The sequence below is a fragment of the Electrophorus electricus genome, chromosome 24, assembly GCF_041902795.1.
Source record: "Electrophorus electricus isolate QZ-2024a chromosome 24, ASM4190279v1, whole genome shotgun sequence".
Lineage (NCBI taxonomy): Eukaryota > Metazoa > Chordata > Actinopteri > Gymnotiformes > Gymnotidae > Electrophorus > Electrophorus electricus.
Window position 1 is genome coordinate 13194275 of NC_137520.1, and position 24959 is coordinate 13219233.

Genomic DNA, 24959 nt, shown 5'->3' on the forward strand with positions numbered 1-24959 from the left:
GTAAAAGTGGTTTAAAGCCGCTTTACGGTTTCCATAGCAGTGCTGATGGAGCCCAACGATTGGCTGCCGGAGCATTTGCGTCAGCCAATGGGATCGGGTGCTTTTTTACAAATTACTGCATACCCCGGAAATCAACAACTCAGCGGGGCGGATTGTATAAGCAGGTCCAACTTTACTGTTGCGCAGCGGTGTAACTGAACATAACACGAAAAGTAGAGGACGTTCAATTAACCTTGATTAGGTACGTACACATGTGATTGCAAAGCTGTATCTGTAGGGCGAGATGGATATTGATGAGCTATCTGATTGCTATCTTATTGCTTATTGGTGCACACATGGTCCTGGTGTTTGTTCAGCGTTAGCGAGTCCAGTTCAAATTTTGCAGGTTTCGCAGCTGATGCTCTAAAATACGTTATTATAAGCAAGTAAACGATCTAGATAGCGCTCGCTAACCGATATAGAATTTGTTATGTAGTTAGCTAGGTGTTTGTGCTTTTTATGTTTGTGTTTTATATATATATATATATATATATATATATATATATATATATATATATATATATATATATATATATATAATTTATTTATTTTATTTTACTTTTTTTTTATTTTTTATTTTTTTAACAGAAAATCCATCATTCTCCAAATGGCATCCTCAACGAGCTTGCGTCCCCAAAACAATAAGAATACGGAGTTTACGGGGTAAATAAAGTTTTGCTCATGTTTTAGCTAACTTTCATATAAACGCTCCTGATTCTATCTTCGTCATATAAGTGGCTAATATTCTCGTAATCTCACGAACGAATCTCGATGAATCCTACAGGATTTTGAAGAATCAGGAACTAAATAAAGTGCCAGAGAGTTCGAGGTCCAAAGCCTGCACTGCTCCGTCGTCAAACGGAGGATCTGAGAATCGGGACCCCAAAGAAACTTCCAACCGCACAAAAGGAGGAAATAAATCGAGGGGTGTCAGCAGGCTTCCAGTCCTTGCAAAGTCAATGCAAACACTTTCTACAGACATCTGTCAAAGTCCAAGCCATAGGCGATGGGAAGGGAGGCCTCTACGGGTAAATCACAGTCTGGATTATGTCTGCCTCACAACTGTTATTGACCATTTTAAGATTATAATGAAAATTAAGATTTGGCCTGTGTCTTATAGGTTCTCTAAGGTTTCTCATAGAGCTATGATAACAGAACTGAGGCACATTGTAATGAATTATAGCAACTGCTCAAAACAACAATGGCCATTTTATGACCGTTAATTGATTAGACCACTGAATTCAGATCAGTACATATTTTATGCCCACACCCGTTCTCCATTGGAGGGGGTCACGTCAAGGTCAACTTTGTCATTGCTTCTCACCACAGGTGTGCTGCTTCGGGAAAGAAAAATAGTTTCTCCAGCATACTGTACAATATTTGACATTAAACAGCAGCAGACAACAGTACAAATAACTGCAACATTGCAAATACGATGAATACAGAAAGCAGCGCAACTGTACTTGTATTTATTGTACAATGGGCAGTGTTAGCTCAGTGGTTAAGGTGCTTGACTTGTAATTCGAAGGTTGCTGGTTCAAGCCCTGCCACTGTTAACTTGCCACTGTTGGACCCCTGAGCAAGACCCTCAATTGCTCAAGCTGTACTCATTCATAATTGTAAGATGCTTTGGATAAATCTGTCAGCTAAATGCCTTAAATGTAAATACTGGCTTTGACCTGTACACAACTGTTACTCAAGTGTACAATCTATACAGTAAATTAAAGTATGGTAGACAGTGGGTAATATGCATTATACACTGTACTTTGATAGCACGGTCTGAGAACAGGTCTGACCTAAACAGGTTTTTAGATGCCACTGTTGTGGCATCTTGGCAGTGGCATCTTGAACCAGCAACCTTCCAATTACAAGTACCTTAACTACTTATTGCATATTACCCACTGTCTACCATACTTTAATTTACTGTATAGATGGTACACTTGAGTAACAGTTGTGTACAGGTCAAAGCCAGTATTTACGTTTAAGGCATTTAGCTGACACATTTATCCAAAGCATTGGGCCCCTGAGCAAGACCCTTAACCCTCAATTACTCAAGTTGTACTCAGTCATAATTGTAAAAATGTAAATAACTGAGAAGTGTAGCAGGTAGTGCAGATGAGTGGTAGCAGTTCAGATCTGTTCTGGGGTGTTTGACTTCATAACGCTTCATGATTGTAAAATACTGGGCCTCTGTAGCCTATATCTTGATAGGAGTGGTGTAAGTTTTTGTCTTTGTTGAATTTTTCTTTTGACATCTACAGGGTAAGTCTCAGAAGAGAAGGACCTGCTCTAAACCCATTCTGTTCAGTTTGTCCAAAGCTTGGAATTGCAACCAGATGAGCACTGAAGGTGTGTCTGTTAAAGTGAGCAAGTCTGGAGTGACTCTGAGCTGTTGTCCACCCAAAGCACGGCGCATCCCTCAAAACAGAACGCCTCCTGCTGCTGCTGCTTCACTAGAGACACCCAAGCATCACCAACACAATGCAGCAATGAAAACTCTCCCATTTAGCCTAGAGCATCATACAATTGCACCGTCAAAACCTAATAAAGCAGTGCCTGAGACATGGTTGGGCGATGACCCGTCATCTGATGAAATGGCATCATCCATTCAGAGGGACTTAAGTGCACAACTAGCTAGAATTACCCTTGCACATTCAGAACTTGCCCCAGGTTATTCTGTTGGAATCAGTGGGGTTGAAGACAAAGCAGATTGCCAGGCAAAGACCAAAAGCTGTATTCAGACTCCCCTTTCTGCTAATTGTACAAGAAAAACAGGTGAGTAGAGTACTGTCATACTCCAAGCTCCTAGACCAGGGGGGTGGGGGTTTCAGCTCCAGTGTGGTGTGGCCCACACTTGCATTTTCCCTGCTCTGACACATTGGATATAAATACAGAACTAATTCTCAAACCCTTCTGGAGCTGGATCCAGCGCGCCAGAGCATGGAAAACTTTAATCTGTGCAGGACATTGGGACCTCAGCACTAGTACTGGAAACCTTTGCTCTGGGGCAGTAAACTGTCTAGAGAGTAACTTAAGAAAAACTAAGGATATGTGACTGAGTAAACTATTATCCCAATTAGAAAGATCTCTAAATTAAAGATCTAGTCACTTTTTAGTAATAACTGATTCTACAGATAAATTCTTTTTGTTCCCCAGGTGTGTGTGGTATTGTGCAGTCTGAAGGAGTGGACAGTACTGTTTATATGGTTAGTGCAGAACTGGAATGCTTGAATGTAACCAAATCATGCTTATTTCAAACATGTAGCATGTCATCACTATAATTTGTGCTAATTTGCATTAAACAGTATTAATTATGAGTCGTTTTCATTTGTAGACTGATCTAAATGTAGAGCCCCGGTCATATTTTTATCTTTGATCATTCCTGGGACACCGAATATTTACACAGTTAGCTGGAGCTGCAGTCAGGCTAAATGTCAAACCAGTCAGAACCATTACTGTGGTTTTAAGTATCCAAATATGTGGAGAAAATGTGTAGGAGTTCAAATCCCAGAGTCACTGCTAACTGTTTTAGCCTCAGAGAGTGTCCATGAAGAAGAAGGAAGACTGTTCTAGAACTGAGGCTATGTCAGGTTAGTGCGACTCATGTTAGCTTTCAGATTTCACAACAAATACACAATTTCAGTCTTTTTTTTTTTCTTTCTTTCTTTTTTTTTTTTTTTTTGGTTTGGATACAAGTTATAATAACACTGCATATTTCCATATCCCAAATTAATATACGAAGTGGCTAATGTTGACTTGCACCAAAAGACCAGAATTCGAGTGTTATTGGGAGTATTGGAACATGATCACATATGTTTGTGTTCTAGAAAACACTGTTGCATTCTCGCCTGATCTGGCAGCCCTGTGCAGTATTTTGCTGAATGAGGGTGGTAAAGTGGGGGGTCAGGTTGGAGCAACCCCCCGGATATCTGCCGACCCCTCTGGGCGAGGAACCTCCATCTACTCTGTAAGTCTGTCAATGTTTTCGTGTTTTATTTTAATGTACATTTTAAATGTCTTTCTACACCTGGGGCCAGGGGTAGGCCTGGTATGATACTTCAGACAGTGTTTGACTGCACAAACGTGCATTTGTCATACGCTGTGGGGCTTGTAGCTTCACTGTATAGAAATTAGATATGTGACCCCAGAGAGCAGCATACAATCAGGTGAGCAAAATTTCAAGGATCAGTGTCGGTGTGAATCTACATTTGAAAGGGAAAATTGAGTGATTCGAACGACTGGTCATCTAAGTCATGGTTGTCGGTGCTATTTCAGCCAGGGCCAGTATCTCAAAAACCAGCCTTGTGGGGTTGTGGGATTTTCTCATGCAATGGTGTTAGAGTATAGTGAAAACAGAGGAAGATGTGTAGAATCGTTCTGGTGAGCAAGCAGTGCACAGTCAAGCAAATTGTTTCTGAGTACAATGCTAGTGATCCAACGAATACATATGAACACACAGCTCGTCGTTCCTGGGATATAACGGCAGAGGACCAGTTCGTGCCACTGCTGTCTAAGGGAAACAGAAAGGCAAGACTCCAGTAGGTAAAAGGGCGCAAAAACTGGATCCCTGAGCAGTGGAGAAACATCACGTTTCTCCATTCTGGTGAATCCAGATATCTGCTGCACCATGCCAATGGTCAGAATGAATCAATGCAGCATGAATCAATGAGCTCTTCCTGTGAGGTGTCAACAGAATGGTGTAGTTGGTGTGGGGAGTGTTTTCCTGGCACACCCTGGGTCCTCTGATAGCTGTCGATGGACATTTAGACAGTAGGGCTTATGTGGGCATTGTGGCTGACCAAGTTAATCTCTTCAGATGTTTACCCTATGGCAGGAGGACACAGGAGGACGAGGCTACCAGGGTCATGTGTTCCTCAGACCAATCCATGAATATAACAGCGAGTTTTTCTTGCTTCCATGGTCTTCACGGTTCCCAGATCCTTATCGTAGAGCAGGAGTCTACCTCTCTGGGATGAGGTAGAACAGGCTTTTCAGAGCATGTCAGTACCTCCATCTAATTTGTGTCCAATGCAAGAAGCTATCCTGTCCAGATGAGCCAAGATTCCTACAGGACGCATTCTCTTCGTGGAATCTGCCACATCATTTTTAAACAACAATATGCTAATGTTTTAAATATGGAAGAATTCAGAAATCAATATTTGGTGGAATAACCCCAATTTTCATTCACAGCTTTCATGACTCTATTCAGAATAGCCTACTACATACTGCACTTAGTATATACTGAATACTGCTCCCCATAGTAGTAGGCAGTCTAGTATCCAGTATGCAACAAATGCAAATTGTACTACATCACATGAACATATGAAGGTTCTGCCCAGTTGGGAAAGATTTCCACCACCATAGCATGATGGGATGCAGTACACCACAAAGATAACTCTGGCCACATTCTGGAATATTTGGCGGAAGTGGTATGTCATCCAGGTATCTTGCACACCGGAAAATATTTTGGTCACATACTGTATATTGATTGGGCCCCAAATCAGTACGCGAGTAGTCTGTAGTAGATCGTTTCGAACACAGCCCATGTGTCTTGGCATGGTCGCCTCTGTTGCTTGTTAACTAAGATTCACCACATTGGGTAGAATGAAGTGTACACCATGGGTAGCTGCTGTCTAGTTTTCAGAGATGACGTTCAGATGTTCTGCCTCTTTTTTTTTTTTTTTTTTAAGGCCCAAAGAGTTCCTGTCAGAAAGCCACAGACAGGCATAGCAGCAGAGCCTGTTGGTAAGCGCTTGCTCGCTCTCTCTCTCTCTCTCTCTCTCTCTCTCTCTCTCTCTCTCATTATTTGCATTCTGTATCTTTAGTGGAGGACCAGAGTAAAGTAGTTGAATATTAGCCAGTGCAAATTCTTTGAAACAGTAGAGTTGTCTGTTCTAGGTGCTGTTTTATCCTCCCCTGACCCTTCACATAACTTCCTGCCGAGTGAGGGAGTGGGCATCTCTCTCGGAGCGACTCCACGCGTGTCCGTGTTCCCCACAGGGAGAGGAACTTCTGTTTACTCCGTGAGTTCATTTGAAGTAGAAAAAAAATCCAGATCCAGTTTTTGACTTTTATGATTTATCAAATTTAAACAAAGTGCTTTGTTTCCAACAGGCTCAGAGAGTCCCCATTAAGAAGGCTCAAACAGAAACCACTACAACACTGCCAGGAAGTAATGGGCTTTTTTTTTATTTGCCTGTAGTCCCTATCCTAGTCACAGCAGCACCAATTCATCACGGGGGGGCAGTCCGATGCAGAAAGTATCTTTACTTGAAAGGGAGCGGGTGTGGGAATGTGGGAATGTTGCTATGTTATTGTTTGGGCAGTTGTTTTGTCCGTCTGTCCCGTCTTAACCAGTTTGTCAATCGTCTGTCTGTCTGTTTTTCCTGCCTTGTTTCTCAGTTCTTTTTCTTCTTTCCTTTCATAGCATGGGATGGTCTGAGGGGGCAGGTGTTTGTGGTACCTCTTCACCTGTATGTCTGTGTGACATTTCTAATGGAAAAGGGAAAAATCTAATATAAGAAATGTCCTCATGAAGTGGAGGGTGGTGGAATGGCCAAGGAATACTGGCCCGGGAATTTGGGGGGGGGGGGGGGGACCTCTGCGTATTCCTTAAACTTATATATCCATGTAATCTATTCTAATGTTCTAGGGGACGCTATATCGTTCTCCCCTGACCCAGGAGCCCTGCGTAGTATTTTGCTGAATGAGGGTATTAAGGTGGGGGGTCCTGTTGGAGCAACACCCCAGGAGACCACCAGGCCCTCAGCGAGAGGAGCCTCCATCTACTCTGTAAGGCAGCTTGTGGGTTGCTCCCACTCAGATTTCCACCCTGTTTCATTTGGTGACATTTGTTGTAAATGGCTTGCTTTAAGTAATGGTGTCTGCACTAGGCTCAGAGAGTACCAGTGAAGAAACCCAGGGAAGTCGCAACGCAGCCTGGTGAGTCTCCTTTGTCTTTCTGCATAACGGTAGTCGTATGTCTGGCCTACATTTATGACATTTGGTAGATGCTCTTATCCGAGCTTGCGTATTTATCAGGATGGCGGTGCACGCACCCCCTGGAAATTAAATCCACCACCTTGGTGTTACTAGCACCATGTTCTACTTGCTCTGTGACTTGTGTCCAGTATCATCTGCACATGAACATGCTTTGTGTCCATCTGAATGTCTCTGAGGGGTCTGAACTACTGATGGTTAATGTTCAATAGCATGTTCACTAAAGCGTGTCTCACCCGTTATGTAAGATGCACACTGTGATGCAGCAGACCTTTGGGTTGACAGCCCATGAATTCTGCCTCAGGGTGCGTAGATCATTTTGTAACTGGTGTAGTGTGACAGGGCATCAGTGATGGCGTGCAGTGCTCCAGTCGAGGTAAGGCACACATCCTGTAATGTGCAGGACCTTTTAAACAAGAATGGAAGTTTGAAAGTGAAATTTGCTCGTTTTTGCGCACGGTTGGTACAAAAGGATTGTAGGTTGCCAGGGATCTCAGTGGATAAGGCGCTGATCCTGTCCTGAGCTTCACCTTGAACAGCAGCAACTTGTGAAGTTGTTGTTGTTGTTGTTGTTGTTGTTTACCGTTATCTGATCTGCACCTCCTTTTGTGATGTAGGTGCCAGCCGAACTCCTGCCGGGAACCAGACGCAGCCGCGGGTTCCATACAGCCAGCTCCAGTCTGCGGTCAGTGATCAGCTCTGTAGCCACTTTGGTCGTCCAAGGTGTTTACAAAGCTTTATTTAGAGTGTGTGTGGGTGTGTGGTTTTTCAGAGGAGGCTAATCTCCGCACATAAGACGTCCTTCTTCAGAGGCTCTCCGGGGCTAAGGGAAACCCAAGCCTCTGCCACAGACAGTTCTGCCCAGCATGAAGTAAGGGTCATCCAGGAGGTCGTAGCTCCTCAACTTCACTGACCCCCTGAAGAACAGGGGTATGACATTTGCTAACATCAACATGTGTGTCTCTGTGGCAGGAGCGTGTGGTTCAGAGATTATTTCAGGAGGAAGCAGAGCAGGAGGACGAGGAGGGGCTGGTGGAAGGTGCTATTTCTGGTCAAGTACGGGAGCATCACTGCACTGTAAGAGGCACTATTGATTTTTGATCTTCTGCTATTACATTGTGGCAAATTTTTTAATGATCTACTTGTCTCTGTCCGAGACTCAATGCTTTTGGTTTCTCACAGATTGAGCCCGGCTTGCGGCGGGGAAACGGCATGGACGCGGGTCTCGGCTGTTCGGAGAAGGAGAGCGAGCACCGTGCGGGTCAGCCCTTTATCCAAGCAGCACACAGGCAGTCGGTCATCGTGTTCTCTTCTGGACGGAAGCCACTCGTGCCAGGCCTGCGTGATGCTGTGGACCGTGCTGCTGCCCCGCCGACCCGGCAGCATGCAGGGCAGAAGGAGCCCTCCGCAGCCCAGACCAGCGGATCACAGAGTGCACCAAATTCAGATGCAAACAAACAAATGATGCCCAGTGTGCTGTGCAAGACAAAAGGTAAAGTGGCCAGAGCTCTGAGCACTCGTTCCACTCCGTCTTACTTAATGTGCTACCAGGGGAAAACAAGGTCTGGACACACCTACTCTTTTAAAAAGAATTTTTACATTGTAGAAAAATGGTTAAACAGCTTTATGAGGCAGCCACACATGATGCGTTTCCATCATTCTTGAGTAGATTCTCACATAATGATGAGTACGTGTAGGGTGAAGGACTAAAGTTCTGAATGAAAACTGTTTGCTGAGGGGGAATTAAAAAAAAAATTTTGTTTAGTTTTTATATATTTTTGTTTTGGGAATCAATTCATATATAGGCTATAATCTTTTCATTGTTTATATTAGAAACAAATTTGAGCATAAATTGGATTAAAATGCCTTTAAAACTATGAGAAACATTGAGTTGTGTTGGATGTTTTTCTGGTATGTTTGTGGGGGGGGGGGGTGACCAGCTGGTGTATCAGTTGCCTGTCATCTAAGCAGAGAAATATTTTTAATAAGTTTTATATTTTATTTTAAAGCTGCTAGTTTTTATTTGCTGATTTGCAGTCAGTGTCGTGCATCCTCTACTAAGGGGTGTGTGTGTGTGTCAGCCTCTAGCACCAGCTTGGCAGTGTGTGCCCTGAGACGGCGTCTCCCGCCCCTAGAGGAGCTGTTCCTGGATGAGGAGTGTGCTACCTACATGTCAGACCAGCAGTCATGGCCGACACGGCCCCGCTGCACCAACCCTGTGGCCTCCACGCTCCTCTTTCACGACTCCATGGTGCGTGGCCCTCTCTCGCCCTTCACATCACACGGCCATACAGTTGCAGACGGACTCCGGTCTTTCTAAACTTCTGTCTTGTCTTTTTCTTCCCTTTCAGTGTTTTGTGCCCATTGGTGTGACGTCGCCGAACCTTAGTCCCGTCGCCCACCTGTCCTTATCACTTAGAGCCTGACGGCTGAACACGAACAGCCAAACGTTGGTGAAGGTTTCTTTGTTCGCTGGTAGTTCTGTCCAGCTTGCTTCGATCCATCCAGAATCTGCAGATGTTTCACGGCATTTCCTTGTTCCACAGGTTCAGTCTGACCTTCCTCTACTAACACATGGTTCATGCATCTGGGTTGTAACTTTATCCTTGTTGCTGCAGTTTTCTTTGCATACTGTAGTTGAACATTATTTATCATCATCAAAAAAGAAACATAAGAACAGTTTATTAGGCCAAGCTAAAAGCACCTGCCAGTTAAGGGGATGCCATTCTACATCTGTGGATTGAAGGCTGTTCAGGAATCTTTTTGGGGCGGGGGGGTTGTTCTTGTTTTTGATGTTCAGTATTGACATATCCTAAGCAGTATTATTGGTAGACCAATTCATGGTGAAATGTGAAATTGCCCATGTTGGAGTTTCGTTTACAAATATCCCAGAACTGACTAAGCTCTGATTTTCAGTGGTAATTACCAAGGACCCCCAACATTTTATGTATTTACCTGATCATTTGTCTTCCACATGCCCTGTATTTAAGTGATGTTTTTAAAATGATGATTACAGGAACATTTTATGTGTGCATAACACTAAGACTGCAGAACATTTTAAACTGAAAACCTGATCACCGACATGTGACCCCTCCCTGTACATCATGTGTGCTACATGCAGGACAAGGCAGAGGTCACCATTCAACACCTTTTTTTGTTGAACCTAAAATGGCTGTGAGTTTGATCACTATCATTATAATGTGTCTATTAATAAATGTAAACATCCAAAAATGGTCCCTTGTCGCCTGACCTTATTTATTTTATGACCTTGTTTATTTGATAATTGAGTCCTGCACGTACAATGGACATAAGTTTGTTTTATTTATTTATTTTCATCTAAGGATGAACATCCTAATGGAAATGACTGATTTTGGATAGCATCCATCTTTTAAGTGTTCCCATAACCGTGCCTGCTGTGTGCACAGTTGACCTTTGACTTGTGTGACCAACAGATCACACATTGGTAGATCATTTGATCAGACTTTACACTGATTTATTCCAAATGCAGTGTTAACAGGAGAAGCTGAGGTCGTGACGTTTAACTTTATATTTAGTCCTGAGATGGGGGGGGGGGTATTTGTCTAGGGGGGGAGAGGGTGGGAGTTGGAATGTCGTACTATAAAACCTTCCCTGTGCAGCCCTCAGCTCCGAGAGCCCTCCGAGGGGAACTCAGCCATTCTGCACCTTAACTGTTCGGTTCCCTGGAGCACCTCACATCATGTCCCAAACACACACCTCAGGACAGGACCCCACCACGATGGGGATTGGACGGGCCATCGCTGTGCTGACCTCAGGAGGTGATGCCCAAGGTAGGTAGACGCACCTGTTTGTCATGTGCAGGGTATTCATGGGTCCCTGAGGTGCTAGGACTAGCGCAGCTTTTGAAGGGCATATACATTAGGGGAAGACTAACATTTGATGATTCCTGCGCCTTTGACGGGTTTGGATGGTTTTGTGTTCTAGCAAAGTGATCAATCATCTGTGTTTGACTTTAGATTTTTCAAAGCTTGTAAGTTCGTCAAACGTGTAAACACATTTTTTTGTGCAGAATGCTGTTCATGCAGTATTTAAAATACTTGTGGAGAGTTCTCACTCTATTAATATATTCAATGTGTTAGTTTATGCTGCATGTGCATTTTTTAAACAATCCTAAAATGTTTAAATATACTTCCCCAAAACAATGTTTTGCTTTGTGCTTTTTTTCCACTTCTTCATATAAATAAAATGCATCTGGAACCATGCAGAGCAAGGACTTCTTGATATACAGGCTAAATTGAAGCCATCATGTGAGCAGCAGCTGCCTTTACTTCATATAACTAATATTAATTTTCATATAACCTTTAGCTTCTCTTGTCCTGCACCCTGGTCCCTCTGTGATTTGGAGCTTAATTTAGCCTCAGTGACCTTTTGGTGGAGTGACACAGTTGTAGATAGGAACATCGGCACCACAGCTGTTCACTTCTGAAACCAGAGACATCGCATTGCCTTGAGTACAAGAGGCCACGCATCCGGGCCTTTGCAGAAGGGTCCTCAGAAGATATGGGAGACAGATCAAGCGATCTCATGACCCGGCCACAGAAATTTAATTCCCCTCCATACTGTCAGGTCCACATTTCCATAAGTTGATAACATGACTTCGTGACTACCATATGCGTCTTGGATTTAATTACATGCATGTAAACAAATATATAAATGTATAAACATGCACATACACTCTGTGCACAATCAGTAGGCAAGTTGTATTTTTGATGATTCATTTTATTATTGAACAACTATGGTGCTCTCAGTCAATCCAAAATGTTAATAAACCTCAAACCTGAATATTTAAGAAAGTGAGCTTTCTTAGGAGAATATCTGTGTGCAGAATTATTAGGCAACTATTAGTGTGCAGATTATAGAACTAAATTAAAAATGGAAATTTTCCATCTCACTTGTTTTTCAACTGTTAAGAATAAACAAAATGACAGCATTTAAAATTATTTCTGATATCTTCAAACAAAAAAACAAACAAACAAAAACCCACCCTCCCTTCTTTTCAATAACAGTCATAAACTTTCCATTCATGGAGTCTGTCAGTTTCTTAATCTGTTGACAATCAACTTTTTGTGCAGCAGCAACCACAGCTTCCCAGTCACTGTTCAGAGAGCTGTACCGTTTTCATTCACTGTAAATCTCCCGTTTAAGAAGGACCCACAAGTTCTCAGTAAGGTTTAGGTCAGGTGAGGTAGGGGACCATGTCAATATTCTTTCATCTTTAAGGGCTTTACTGGCTAGCCACACAGTGGAGTACTTTGATGCATGTGGTGGAGCATTGTCCTGCATAAAAATCATTGTCTTCTTGAAAGATGCAGACTTTTTCCTGTACCACTGCTTGAAGAAAGTGTCTTCTAAAAACTGGCAGTAGGTTTGGGAGTTGATTTTGAGTCCATCCTCTACCCAAAAAGGTCCAATTAGCTCATCTAATCTGAGATGAATCTGAGTCAAAGTGGAGCTCTGTGCTATTACTGATCCAGCCACAGGCCCATCCATCTGGTCCATCAAGAGTCACTCATCACTTCAATGCATAAAATCTGTCTTCAGATATTTCTTGGCCCAGTCTTGATGTTTCAGCTTATGTGTCTTGCTCAGTGGTGGTCGGGTTTCAGCCTTCCTTACATTGGCCGTGTCTCTGAGTACTGAACACTGGAATATGACAGCACTGGAGGATAACGGGTTCTTGGTCACTTCACGTTTGATTCTTCTCAAATCTTTGACAGTTAATCTTTTTTTTTCTCAGCACATTTCTTGTGGCCCTGTTGACTATTTGCTACAAAATGCTTGATGGATCTGTGATCACACCCTAATATCTTAGCAATTCCAAGAGTGCTGCATCCCTGTGAAAGAGTTTTTACAATTTTTGACTTCTCAGAGTCTTTTTTGGTACATTTTGCCTGAGGAAAGAAGCTACCTAATAATTCTGCACACCTTGATATAGGTGTTGACCTCCTCAGGCCACACCCTCCTTCATTACACAAATACACATCACCTGATATCATTAAATCCAATAAGCATTCAAGTTTATACATCTTGGAGTTGGAAAATATGCATACAAATGATCATATGGTAAACATACTCTCTTGCCTAATAAGTGTGCACACAGTGTGTGTGTATATATATAGCCTGGTTTTATCTCCTACTGCAGCCTAGCTTCAGAAGCACTTATCTTGACCTGTGAAAACAACCTGTTTCTCTGGACACAGCCATGTGTGTGTGTGTGTGTGTGTGTGTGTGTGTGTGTGTGTGTGTGTGTGTGTGTGTTGTAATAAAAGATGTAGAGGCAGGCAGAGATCCTTCATCAGCTGTGCCAGCACAGTAAAGCTGTTTGTAAATGTGTATATTTATAACGCAACACATACAGAAAGTTCACCACATTTTGATGTTTCAAACTCATCTTAAAATAGATTCTACACACAAATCTACACACCATACTCCATAATGAAAAAATGTTTTGTAGCAATGACACTTGCAACTGAGTGAGCCCTTAGGGAGTAGTATGAGTGGTGTCATCCATGTAGGTATGAGTCTTTTCTCTCAAGCCACACTTTCTGTCTGTTTCAGGAATGAATGCCGCAGTGAGGGCCACTGTCAGAGTAGGCTTATACACTGGAGCCAAGGTCTTCTTCATCCATGAGGTGTTCATTTGTGTGCTCATTTAGATAAGAGTGGTGGATCTGTGAATTTGTTAAGGTGGCTGGTAGAGTTCTTTGGCATTGTGACCTGTTCTGTGTTTTGTGTTGCTGTGCTTCAGGGCTACCAGGGCCTGGTAGATGGGGGGGACTGTATTCGCCCGGCTACCTGGGAGAGTGTTTCTATGATGCTACAGCTGGTGAGTCCACTGAAACTGAACTGAAACCTTGAACCTTTTCAATTTGTTTTATAGTTAAAGGCTGTTTTCACCTTTGCGGTTTTTGGTAGGGGGGCACTGTGATTGGTAGTGCCCGCTGTAAGGATTTCCAGACCAGAGAGGGACGAATGAAAGCTGCCTACAACCTGGTCAAGCGGGGCATCACCAACCTCTGTGTGATTGGCGGAGATGGCAGTTTGACCGGTGCCAATCAGTTCCGAACTGAGTGGAGTGACTTGCTGGTGAACCTGGTCAGCAAAGGTGAGCCTCTAACCACCAGCTGGAAGGTCATGAGGTCATACTGGTGTATTTAATAACATATACAGTGTGGGTATATCCATGGAATTATCAAACTGTAAAAGTTGGCATGATGTGTACATCTATTCATGGAATCCATCCATCTATTTGTGGAATAATTAAATGACCACTGACCCTGCACCTATATTGACTGACTAAACTAGTACTTATTGTGGGGTATTGTTTATTACACTGATCTTGTCTAACAAACTCTAGTACTTATTGTTTATTGCACTTATCATTGATTAAGATCGACCTTATGAATTTTGTACTTCTAGGCATCAGCAGTGATCCCTGTATTTCTACAGTATTCTAGTCCACTGGTATGTTGGACTCTAACCTGCTGCACTGGCTAGGATGTATTCTATGAGGCAATGGCAGAGCTCTGGATAAGTGCCGTACATGTACACTAGCTTCACCCATAAACCTTGCTTTTTGCATGATGCAACATGTTGCTTTTCAGGCAAGATCTCTGCAGATGAGGCAAAGAATGCATCTCACCTGAACATCGTGGGCATGGTGGGGTCCATTGACAACGACTTCTGTGGGACGGACATGACCATCGGCACAGACTCCGCTCTCCACCGCATAATGGAGGTGGTGGACAGCATCACCACCACAGCCCAGAGGTGAGCATGGGGACATGACACTTCCACATCCTGGGATTTCTGCCTAAGGATTTATTAATGTTGTCTGAAGAGTACTTTTACAGAAGCATATGTTTGCCTAACTAAACCATGAGATTCTTGAATAAAAAATGTGGTTTAGCATGATGAGCCATGAGTTTTCAACTTTTGATATTTCCACCTTTGGTCTCGTTGGCAGCCACCAGCGAGCCTTCATTCTGGAGGTCATGGGAAGGCACTGTGGGTAAGAGCTGAGGAGACAGATCATCACAGATAACTACAGATCATCACGGATCATCACAGATCATTATGGATCACCACAGATCACCACAGATCATCACCAATCACCACAGATCATCACAGATCATCACATATCACCACAGATCATCACAGATCATCACATATCACCACAGATCATCACAGATCATCACATATCACCACAGATAATCACAGATCATCACCAATCACCACAGATCATCACAAATCATCATAGATCATCACAGGGGCTCATGCACAAATGTTTGAGAGATGGCACAATACAAATGCCACTGAGTGGCTGAATATTAGTAAGGCCCGTCTGTCTGTCTGTCTGTCTGTCTGTCTCAGTTACCTGGCTTTGGTTACTGCTTTGGCTTGTGGTGCTGACTGGGTGTTTATTCCTGAGATGCCTCCAGAAGACGGCTGGGAGGAGCACCTGTGCAGGAGACTGATGGAGGTACCTACTCTAGACAATTCTGGATTTTAGAGTACTGTTGTTACTCAGTCACATCTAACACTAGCAGGTGCTGCTAAGTCTGCTTAACGATTAGAGAATTGGCCGAATCATGAATTATGATTGATAGTATTATGTTGTATGTCTGATTTCAGTCTGGTCATATGTAGGACCTTGTTTTATGCTGTATTTTTGCTGTGACAATCAAAAGTGTATATGAGGCCAATGAAGAGAATACAATTTTACTGTATAAAAAATAAAAGCAATGCAGTTTTTGAGTAGAAGCACTTTTCTCAGACTCTAGTAAGCAGTATATTCACAGAATCGTAGATACAAAAATGCATAAGAAATGTTTCTTTAACATGCAAAATACTGATTCCTTTGAGAAAGTAAAACCTCTGCATTCAGAGGTTTTAATAGGAAACAAAATATCAGGAATTATTTAGCAGTATTGATTATTAGTCAGATGTTCTAAACATAGCCTTCGAAACCCTGACAATGTTCCAAAGACGTGAACTATATGATTTTCCAAAATATGAAACCATTGCTAATTGCGGTGTTATGCATCATTCCTCTTTCAGACCAGAAACAGAGGATCTCGTCTCAATGTGATCATTGTGGCTGAGGGCGCCATGGCACGGGATGGCAAGCCCATCACCTGCGATCATATCAGAGAGGTGGCAGATTTAGCCTGTTTTAGCCTGTAGATTAAAATGATGTAAACGAGAGTGTTTTTAAAGATCAGCCTGTACTAGATACTCTGAATTCCATCTTTGTTGCCCTGCAGTTAGTGACTAAGAGGCTGGGCTATGACACTCGCTCCACTATTCTGGGCCACGTGCAGCGTGGTGGGACTCCTTCAGCCTTCGACAGGATACTGGTGGGTTTCTCTCTCGCTGTCTGTATGTCTCTCAGTCCCGCTGTTTCTGACACGCTGTCTCTGTCATGCCCTCCCCCTTCATCTTTTACACATCGCTAGGTTCTGCATATTCTATTTGGCATTTCAATTTTATTTTAGTCCTAAATGACAATTTCTTTTGCCTGTGCATGTGTGTGTGTGTAACAGGGCAGCAGGATGGGAGTGGAGGCAGTGATGGCTCTGATGGAAGCTACACCTGACACACCCGCGTGTGTGGTCAGCCTGTCTGGGAACCAGGCTGTCAGGCTGCCCCTGATGGAGTGTGTGCAAGTGGTATGTAGCTGCCTGTACTACAGCGCCCCATGCAGGTGTTGTGCGGTACTTACCTGGATTTGTCTTTCTAACCTTTGCCTTCTCCCCATCAGACCAAGGATGTTACTACTGCTATGAAAGAAGGCAGATTTGAGGATGCTGTGAAACTCAGAGGAAAGTATGTATCCAAATTCACATCTTCCAGTTTTCTTTAGCCGTGCTGTTTGTAGTCGGTCCTATTTGGGCAGTCCAATTTTCGAAGCAAGGCTCTTTTGTCTTTATTGTATAACACCACAACTGTCTCCCTGTCCAGGAGCTTCGAGAACAACTGGAACACATATAAGCTCCTGGCTCACGTGCATCTCTCAGACGTTAAAGTAAGATTCAGATTTAGACAGTTTACTCATTCATACACGAAACCTCAATCAGCTCCTCAATCACCAGGTTTTATGCCACGTGAACTATTGTTGGAATGTACTCACTAAAGTCCACTCTCTCTCTCTCTCTCTCCTGAGTAGAGTAATATCAACGTGGCCGTTCTAAACGTAGGGGCTCCCTGTGCAGGCATGAACGCGGCCGTGCGTGCTGCGGTCAGGATCGGCATTACCCAGGGCCACAACATGCTAGCAGTGCATGACGGCTTTGAGGGTTTGGCCCAAGGAAAGGTGAGCGGCCTGTGCCTGACCCTCAATTCACTGTATCAAGAATGCTGTTTGTCATGTCTGTGGGTACCAACTAATCTCCTCCTCAGATAGAGCAGTTCACTTGGACCAGTGTTGGAGGCTGGACAGGAAAGGGGGGGTCCAATTTAGGCACAAAAAGGTACAGTTCACTTACTAATTGTAACTGATTACTAACTCTGCTATACTCCAGTGATGCTCTGATTACTAACTGTGCTATACTCCAGTGATGCTCTGATTACTAACTCTGCTATACTCCACTGATGCTCTGATTACTAACTGTGCTATACTCCAGTGATGCTCTGATTACTAACTCTGCTATATTCCACTGATGCTCTGATTACTAACTCTGCTATACTCCACTGATGCTCTGATTACTAACTGTGCTATACTCCAGTGATGCTCTGATTACTAACTCTGCTATACTCCACTGATGCTCTGATTACTAACTGTGCTATATTCCACTGATGCTCTGATTACTAACTCTGCTATACTCCACTGATGCTCTGATTACTAACTGTGCTATACTCCAGTGATGCTCTGATTACTAACTCTGCTATATTCCACTGATGCTCTGATTACTAACTGTGCTATACTCCAGTGATGCTCTGATTACTAACTGTGCTATACTCCAGTGATGCTCTGATTACTAACTGTGCTATACTCCAGTGATGCTCTGATTACTAACTGTGCTATACTCCAGTGATGCTCTGATTACTAACTGTGCTATACTCCAGTGATGCTCTGATTACTAACTCTGCTATACTCCAGTGATGCTCTGATTACTAACTGTGCTATACTCCAGTGATGCTCTGATTACTAACTCTGCTATATTCCACTGATGCTCTGATTACTAACTGTGCTATACTCCAGTGATGCTCTGATTACTAACTCTGCTATATTCCACTGATGCTCTGATTACTAACTCTGCTATATTCCACTGATGCTCTGATTACTAACTCTGCTATACTCCAGTGATGCTTTGATTACTAACTCTGCTATACTCCAGTGATGCTCTGATTACTAACTGTGCTATACTCCAGTGATGCTCTGATTACTAACTCTGCTATATTCCACTGATGCTCTGATTACTAACTGTGCTATACTCCAGTGATGCTCTGATTACTAACTCTGCTATATTCCACTGATGCTCTGATTACTAACTCTGCTATACTCCAGTGATGCTCTGATTACTAACTGTGCTATACTCCAGTGATGCTCTGATTACTAACTGTGCTATACTCCAGTGATGCTCTGATTACTAACTGTGCTATACTCCAGTGATGCTCTGATTACTAACTCTGCTATACTCCACTGATGCTCTGATTACTAACTGTGCTATACTCCAGTGATGCTCTGATTACTAACTGTGCTATACTCCAGTGATGCTCTGATTACTAACTGTGTTATAGTCCAGTGATGCTCTGATTACTAACTGTGTTATATTCCACTGATGCTCTGATTACTAACTGTGCTATACTCCAGTGATGCTCTGATTACTAACTCTGCTATACTCCAGTGATGCTCTGATTACTAACTGTGCTATACTCCAGTGATGCTCTGATTACTAACTCTGCTATATTCCACTGATGCTCTGATTACTAACTGTGCTATACTCCAGTGATGCTCTGATTACTAACTGTGCTATACTCCAGTGATGCTCTGATTACTAACTCTGCTATACTCCAGTGATGCTCTGATTACTAACTGTGCTATACTCCAGTGATGCTCTGATTACTAACTGTGCTATACTCCACTGATGCTCTGATTACTAACTGTGCTATACTCCAGTGATGCTCTGATTACTAACTCTGCTATACTCCACTGATGCTCTGATTACTAACTCTGCTATACTCCACTGATGCTCTGATTACTAACTCTGTTATACTCCAGTGATGCTCTGATTACTAACTGTGTTATAGTCCAGTGATGCTCTGATTACTAACTGTGCTATACTCCAGTGATGCTCTGATTACTAACTGTGCTATACTCCACTGATGCTCTGATTACTAACTCTGCTATATTCCACTGATGCTCTGATTACTAACTCTGCTATACTCCAGTGATGCTCTGATTACTAACTCTGCTATACTCCACTGATGCTCTGATTACTAACTGTGCTATACTCCAGTGATGCTCTGATTACTAACTCTGCTATATTCCACTGATGCTCTGATTACTAACTCTGCTATACTCCACTGATGCTCTGATTACTAACTGTGCTATACTCCAGTGATGCTCTGATTACTAACTCTGCTATACTCCACTGATGCTCTGATTACTAACTGTGCTATATTCCACTGATGCTCTGATTACTAACTCTGCTATATTCCACTGATGCTCTGATTACTAACTGTGCTATACTCCAGTGATGCTCTGATTACTAACTCTGCTATATTCCACTGATGCTCTGATTACTAACTGTGCTATACTCCAGTGATGCTCTGATTACTAACTGTGCTATACTCCAGTGATGCTCTGATTACTAACTGTGCTATACTCCAGTGATGCTCTGATTACTAACTGTGCTATACTCCAGTGATGCTCTGATTACTAACTGTGCTATACTCCAGTGATGCTCTGATTACTAACTCTGCTATACTCCAGTGATGCTCTGATTACTAACTGTGCTATACTCCAGTGATGCTCTGATTACTAACTCTGCTATATTCCACTGATGCTCTGATTACTAACTGTGCTATACTCCAGTGATGCTCTGATTACTAACTCTGCTATATTCCACTGATGCTCTGATTACTAACTCTGCTATATTCCACTGATGCTCTGATTACTAACTCTGCTATACTCCAGTGATGCTTTGATTACTAACTCTGCTATACTCCAGTGATGCTCTGATTACTAACTGTGCTATACTCCAGTGATGCTCTGATTACTAACTCTGCTATATTCCACTGATGCTCTGATTACTAACTGTGCTATACTCCAGTGATGCTCTGATTACTAACTCTGCTATATTCCACTGATGCTCTGATTACTAACTCTGCTATACTCCAGTGATGCTCTGATTACTAACTGTGCTATACTCCAGTGATGCTCTGATTACTAACTGTGCTATACTCCAGTGATGCTCTGATTACTAACTGTGCTATACTCCAGTGATGCTCTGATTACTAACTCTGCTATACTCCACTGATGCTCTGATTACTAACTGTGCTATACTCCAGTGATGCTCTGATTACTAACTGTGCTATACTCCAGTGATGCTCTGATTACTAACTGTGTTATAGTCCAGTGATGCTCTGATTACTAACTGTGTTATAGTCCAGTGATGCTCTGATTACTAACTGTGTTATAGTCCAGTGATGCTCTGACTAACTCAGAGTCACATGGTTGAACTTGAGGATTCCTCTGACCTCTACGCTTTCTTGGCAGAGTCCTTCCAGCAAAATACATGGAGGAGATCAGTCTGAATATTGCCAAGTACAACATTCATGGTCTCATCGTTATAGGAGGTTTTGAGGTACTTGACTTAATTAGGATATAGGATACTTGAACATATGACAGTATACCCCATTTACTAAACGTGTTTTTTCCTCCTCTCTATAAACACAGGCATTCTCCGGTGGTCTGGATCTCGTCCACGCCAGAGAGAAGTATGAGGAGTTGTGTATCCCCATAGTAGTCATACCTGCTACTGTGTCTAATAATGTTCCAGGATCAGACTTCAGCATCGGAGCTGACACCGCTTTGAACACCATCACCATGGTCAGAGCCCTAAGCGTAAATGCACACAGTCACTTCCATCTTTACTAAGTCGGATCTGTCACTACGGTTTTCTGTAATTGTGTCCGCTCAGTCTTAGCTGTGTGTGCGCCTTTGTGTGCGCACGCACGTGCGTGTGTGTGTGCCTGCAGACATGTGACAGGATCAAGCAGTCGGCTGCTGGCACTAAACGACGGGTGTTCATCATTGAGACGATGGGAGGCTACTGTGGCTACCTAGCAACCATGTCTGGCCTAGCCGCCGGTGCAGACGCAGCCTACATCTTTGAGGAGAAATTTGGCATTCGGGATTTGGAGGTGAACAGGAGAAACACAGAATTGTGTGGACTGAAACTCTGTGACTGTACAACCATATATATGCAGGTGTTGTATGTATTTAGCAGGTTTCTTCTTTTCTCTTATCAGACAAATGTAGAACATATTGTACAGAAAATGAAGACCACAGTTAAGAGAGGCCTGATTCTCAGGTAGACATCAATCAAAACATGACAGAGATTTCGTTTCATAAAGGAAGTATGTTTTATAGGCCAGGCTCCAGAGTTTGGTTCAGTCACAAAACTTTGAAACATTGGATTACAGGCTGAAAGTCTGGTCACATTTAAGTTAAGTGCTTTTTGTCTTTTTGTAGAAATGAGAACTCTAATGCCAACTACACGACCGATTTCATCTTCAACTTGTACTCAGAAGAGGGAAAGGGAGTGTTTGACTGCCGTAAGAATGTGCTTGGACACATGCAGCAGGTGACGAAGGATGCTGATCAGTGTTTAATGACACTTTTTCACAGAAGCTTTATAAAGATGAAATGACACTTTCCTTTTTCTGCTCTCTCCCTCTCTTTGGCTTCAGGGTGGTACGCCAACTCCATTTGACAGGAACTTTGCAACTAAGATGGGGGCTAAATCTGTTCTCTGGCTAACTGAGAAGTTGAAAGAATGTTACAGACATGGTGAGAGCCACATTTCTATTCTCCTCACAGCCTGTGAGGATTAGACAAATCCATATAAAAGAAATAGATAGAAACGCATTAGGCCAAAATAGAAATTCAACACAATAAAAAGGCAAATATACCACAATCATTTAGAATACTTTAAAAATATATGTTTAAAATAGAAGTCAACGGAATGGTGAGGTGTACACTGTGTGAGAAGTTTGATGGATAAGTTACAGTTCCTGAGGAGCTCATCACAGTGCTCTCCCCAGAGTGCTCCTGAAACTCTCCTGGTAATGCTTGCAGCAGCAAGGGCTCAGTTCCCAGGGAGCACATGTACCTTCATACTGAGGAATATGTTAGGTGCTCTGAATAAGAGCATGTGCCAAATACTGTAAATGAATCAGACATACAGGATAGCAGACACACAGGAGAAAGGAAATTCATCTAGTCCTAAGACTCACAAAAGTCTACAAATAATACACGTGAGGTATGTACACAAGATTAGACACAGTGTGTGTGTGTGTGTGTGTGTGTGTGTGTGTGTGTGTGTGTGTGTGTGTGTGTGTGTGTGTGCGTGCGCATGTGTGTGTAGATAGTCTGAGGGGGACTGTTGTATTGAAGTCTGAACTATAGTGAACAGCAGTCTCACATAGTTCCATAAAGGAGATTGCACAATCCATGGATGTATTGGATTGGGAAGGATTATGGAACATCGGTATTCTGATGCCAGGGAAAGGCTGGCACTGAACGCATCTTGAGATTCTGCCTCTGTAGTCACTGATGTTCTGTAATCGTTCCCTCACTCATAGGCTTTTACGTTCCTGGATCTGAGACTCAGCTCTGCTTTTCTAACTCAGTTTACTGTTTTTCCCTGCACGCCTTACCCTGCAGCACACTCTGCCACGTCTCCTAACGGGAGGGCCGCACTGCAGACAGCAGTGCATGCTGTGACACAGGAGCAGGAGGCATAGAAACAGGATACAAGTGCCAGTATCGTTTATTGGTGAATTGGCAGTGAGAACCAAACTAAAGAATAAGAGACCAAAAGCTACAGACAAAAGACACAAAGGAATTACTAGATACAGTAATTACTAGATACAGCTAATGAGACAGGGAAACAAGAAGAAAAATGAAAGAGAAAACAATATGACAAGGTGTAAACTCAAGGAGACAGACATACATGCATACAACTCTGACCAGGGATAGATATATATATACACAAGGAGAAATCAACAAGGAACACCTGGGGACAGTTAGCAGGAAGCTCTACAGGTGAGACACAGGTGCATAACAAGGGGGTGGAGATGCGGAGGAGCAAAGAACCATAACAAAAGCACATGGCATATGAAACCTATGGAAACAAAGATAGATTAAACTAAAGCAGACAAGGGGGATTACTGCAACACACAGTCAGTGGATCTGGTTACAGTTCTGGTATGAGGTGATATGATCGGATTTGCTGATGTCGGGTAGAGACGTGATTGCTGTACTCTTGCTTTCAGCAAGTTTTTCTGTGTTTCTAGTGTCGCTTCAGGATCATGTGCTCTTTGTTCTCGTCAGTGTCTCAGCGGATCTCAGCCATAAAAGGGATTGCTGATAAATGTGTCCAATATGTTCGCTTACTGTTATATTCAGGAGATAAAAATGCTTAGTCTCATAGTCACATCAGACATGATGGCATCTGGAGTCAACCGCCGTATCTTTGATTACCCGCACATAATTGGACAGGAAAGTAATGTTCTTGTCTCGTGTGTTCTGTCTTCCCATGGTTTGGACTACGACAGGACGTATTTTTGCCAACACTCCGGACTCGGCATGTGTACTGGGTATGAGGAAGAGAGGACTGGTGTTCCAGCCCCTGGATGAGCTGAAGGAAGAAACTGATTTTGAGTAAGAACTTGCGTTTCTGTATTAAACAAAATCTTGTCTTTAACATACTTTAACAGGCCTGTAAATTTACCTGAACTTTGCCTCTTTCCTCTTTTCCATGCATTTTTCTCTCTCTCATCTTTAGTCACCGTATTCCAAAAACACAGTGGTGGCTGAAGTTGAGGCCTATTCTGAAAATTTTGGCCAAATACAAGATCAACTTGGACACCTCGGAGGCTGTTCTTATGGAGCACATTATCAGCAAGAGAGCACCTGTCACTTTAGTGAAATGAAATGATGAAAGAGTGATGAAAGAGAAGGACTTGTGTGGAAATAAAGCCATGTGTTCTCTCACCACTGCTGTTCCAGTTTCCTGTTCTATTATTCTTTTCATCGTGTTTGTTGTAATATCTCCTTTTCTTTACTGACTATCCCTATTTTGTCCATGTACTCACAGTACCTGTATTACCAGCAGTTTGCAAAACATCAATTAAAGTCGTCTTATTTCCGTAAGCAGGAGTTTGTCTTGGGTCAGGAGTCTATTCGTCTGTTTGTCTTTTAGGTCAGCTCAGAATCACAGTCTGTTTTCTTTCCAGCAGCCCTGTGACTGACGTGCCAACAGCTCTTCTGACAGCTCTTCTGAGAGCTCTTCTGAGAGCTCTTCTGAAAGCTCTTTTGAAAGCTCTTCTGACAGCTCTTCTGACAGCTCTTCTGAAAGCTCTTCTGACAGCTCTCCTGACAGCTCTTCTGAGAGCTCTTCTGACAGTTCTTCTGAGAGCTCTTCTGACAGCTCTTCTGAAAGCTCTTCTGAAAGCTCTTCTGACAGCTCTCCTGACAGCTCTCCTGACAGCTCTTCTGAAAGCTCTTCTGAGAGTTCTTCTGACAGCTCTCCTGACAGCTCTCCTGAAAGCTCTTCTGAGAGCTCTTCTGACAGCTCTCCTGACAGCTCTTCTTTTTGAGTCACCCATATTTTCGCTAATTGGGCTGGCAGTACCACTTTGCATTGTGA

The 24959-nt window shown here is 42.9% G+C and overlaps 2 protein-coding genes across 2 annotated transcripts; both read left to right on the forward strand.

Annotated features, from left to right (window-relative positions):
- The first annotated feature begins 125 nt into the window (after positions 1–125).
- Positions 126–10271, forward strand: troap (trophinin associated protein). Its single transcript, XM_035522563.2, has 18 exons — positions 126–241; positions 628–702; positions 824–1067; positions 2301–2814; positions 3196–3245; positions 3572–3629; positions 3867–4006; positions 5730–5784; positions 5938–6062; positions 6154–6211; positions 6692–6831; positions 6933–6981; positions 7656–7723; positions 7811–7909; positions 8011–8115; positions 8221–8530; positions 9120–9289; positions 9390–10271. Exons 2-18 carry the CDS (start codon positions 647–649, stop codon positions 9462–9464), a joined length of 2316 nt encoding a protein of 771 aa, XP_035378456.1. The 5' UTR covers positions 126–241; positions 628–646; the 3' UTR covers positions 9465–10271.
- Positions 10272–10671: 400 nt separating this feature from the next.
- On the forward strand, positions 10672–24463 carry pfkma (phosphofructokinase, muscle a). The gene is made up of 22 exons (XM_027021338.3): positions 10672–10847; positions 13636–13709; positions 13826–13903; positions 13993–14182; positions 14682–14847; positions 15044–15088; positions 15451–15559; positions 16138–16233; positions 16344–16436; positions 16623–16748; positions 16841–16905; positions 17041–17104; positions 17246–17392; positions 17479–17549; positions 20801–20888; positions 20981–21133; positions 21283–21447; positions 21556–21617; positions 21779–21890; positions 21997–22096; positions 23866–23971; positions 24096–24463. The coding sequence occupies exons 1-22, from the start codon at positions 10757–10759 to the stop codon at positions 24241–24243; spliced, it is 2349 nt and encodes a 782-aa protein (XP_026877139.2). The 5' UTR covers positions 10672–10756; the 3' UTR covers positions 24244–24463.
- The last annotated feature ends 496 nt before the right edge of the window (positions 24464–24959 follow it).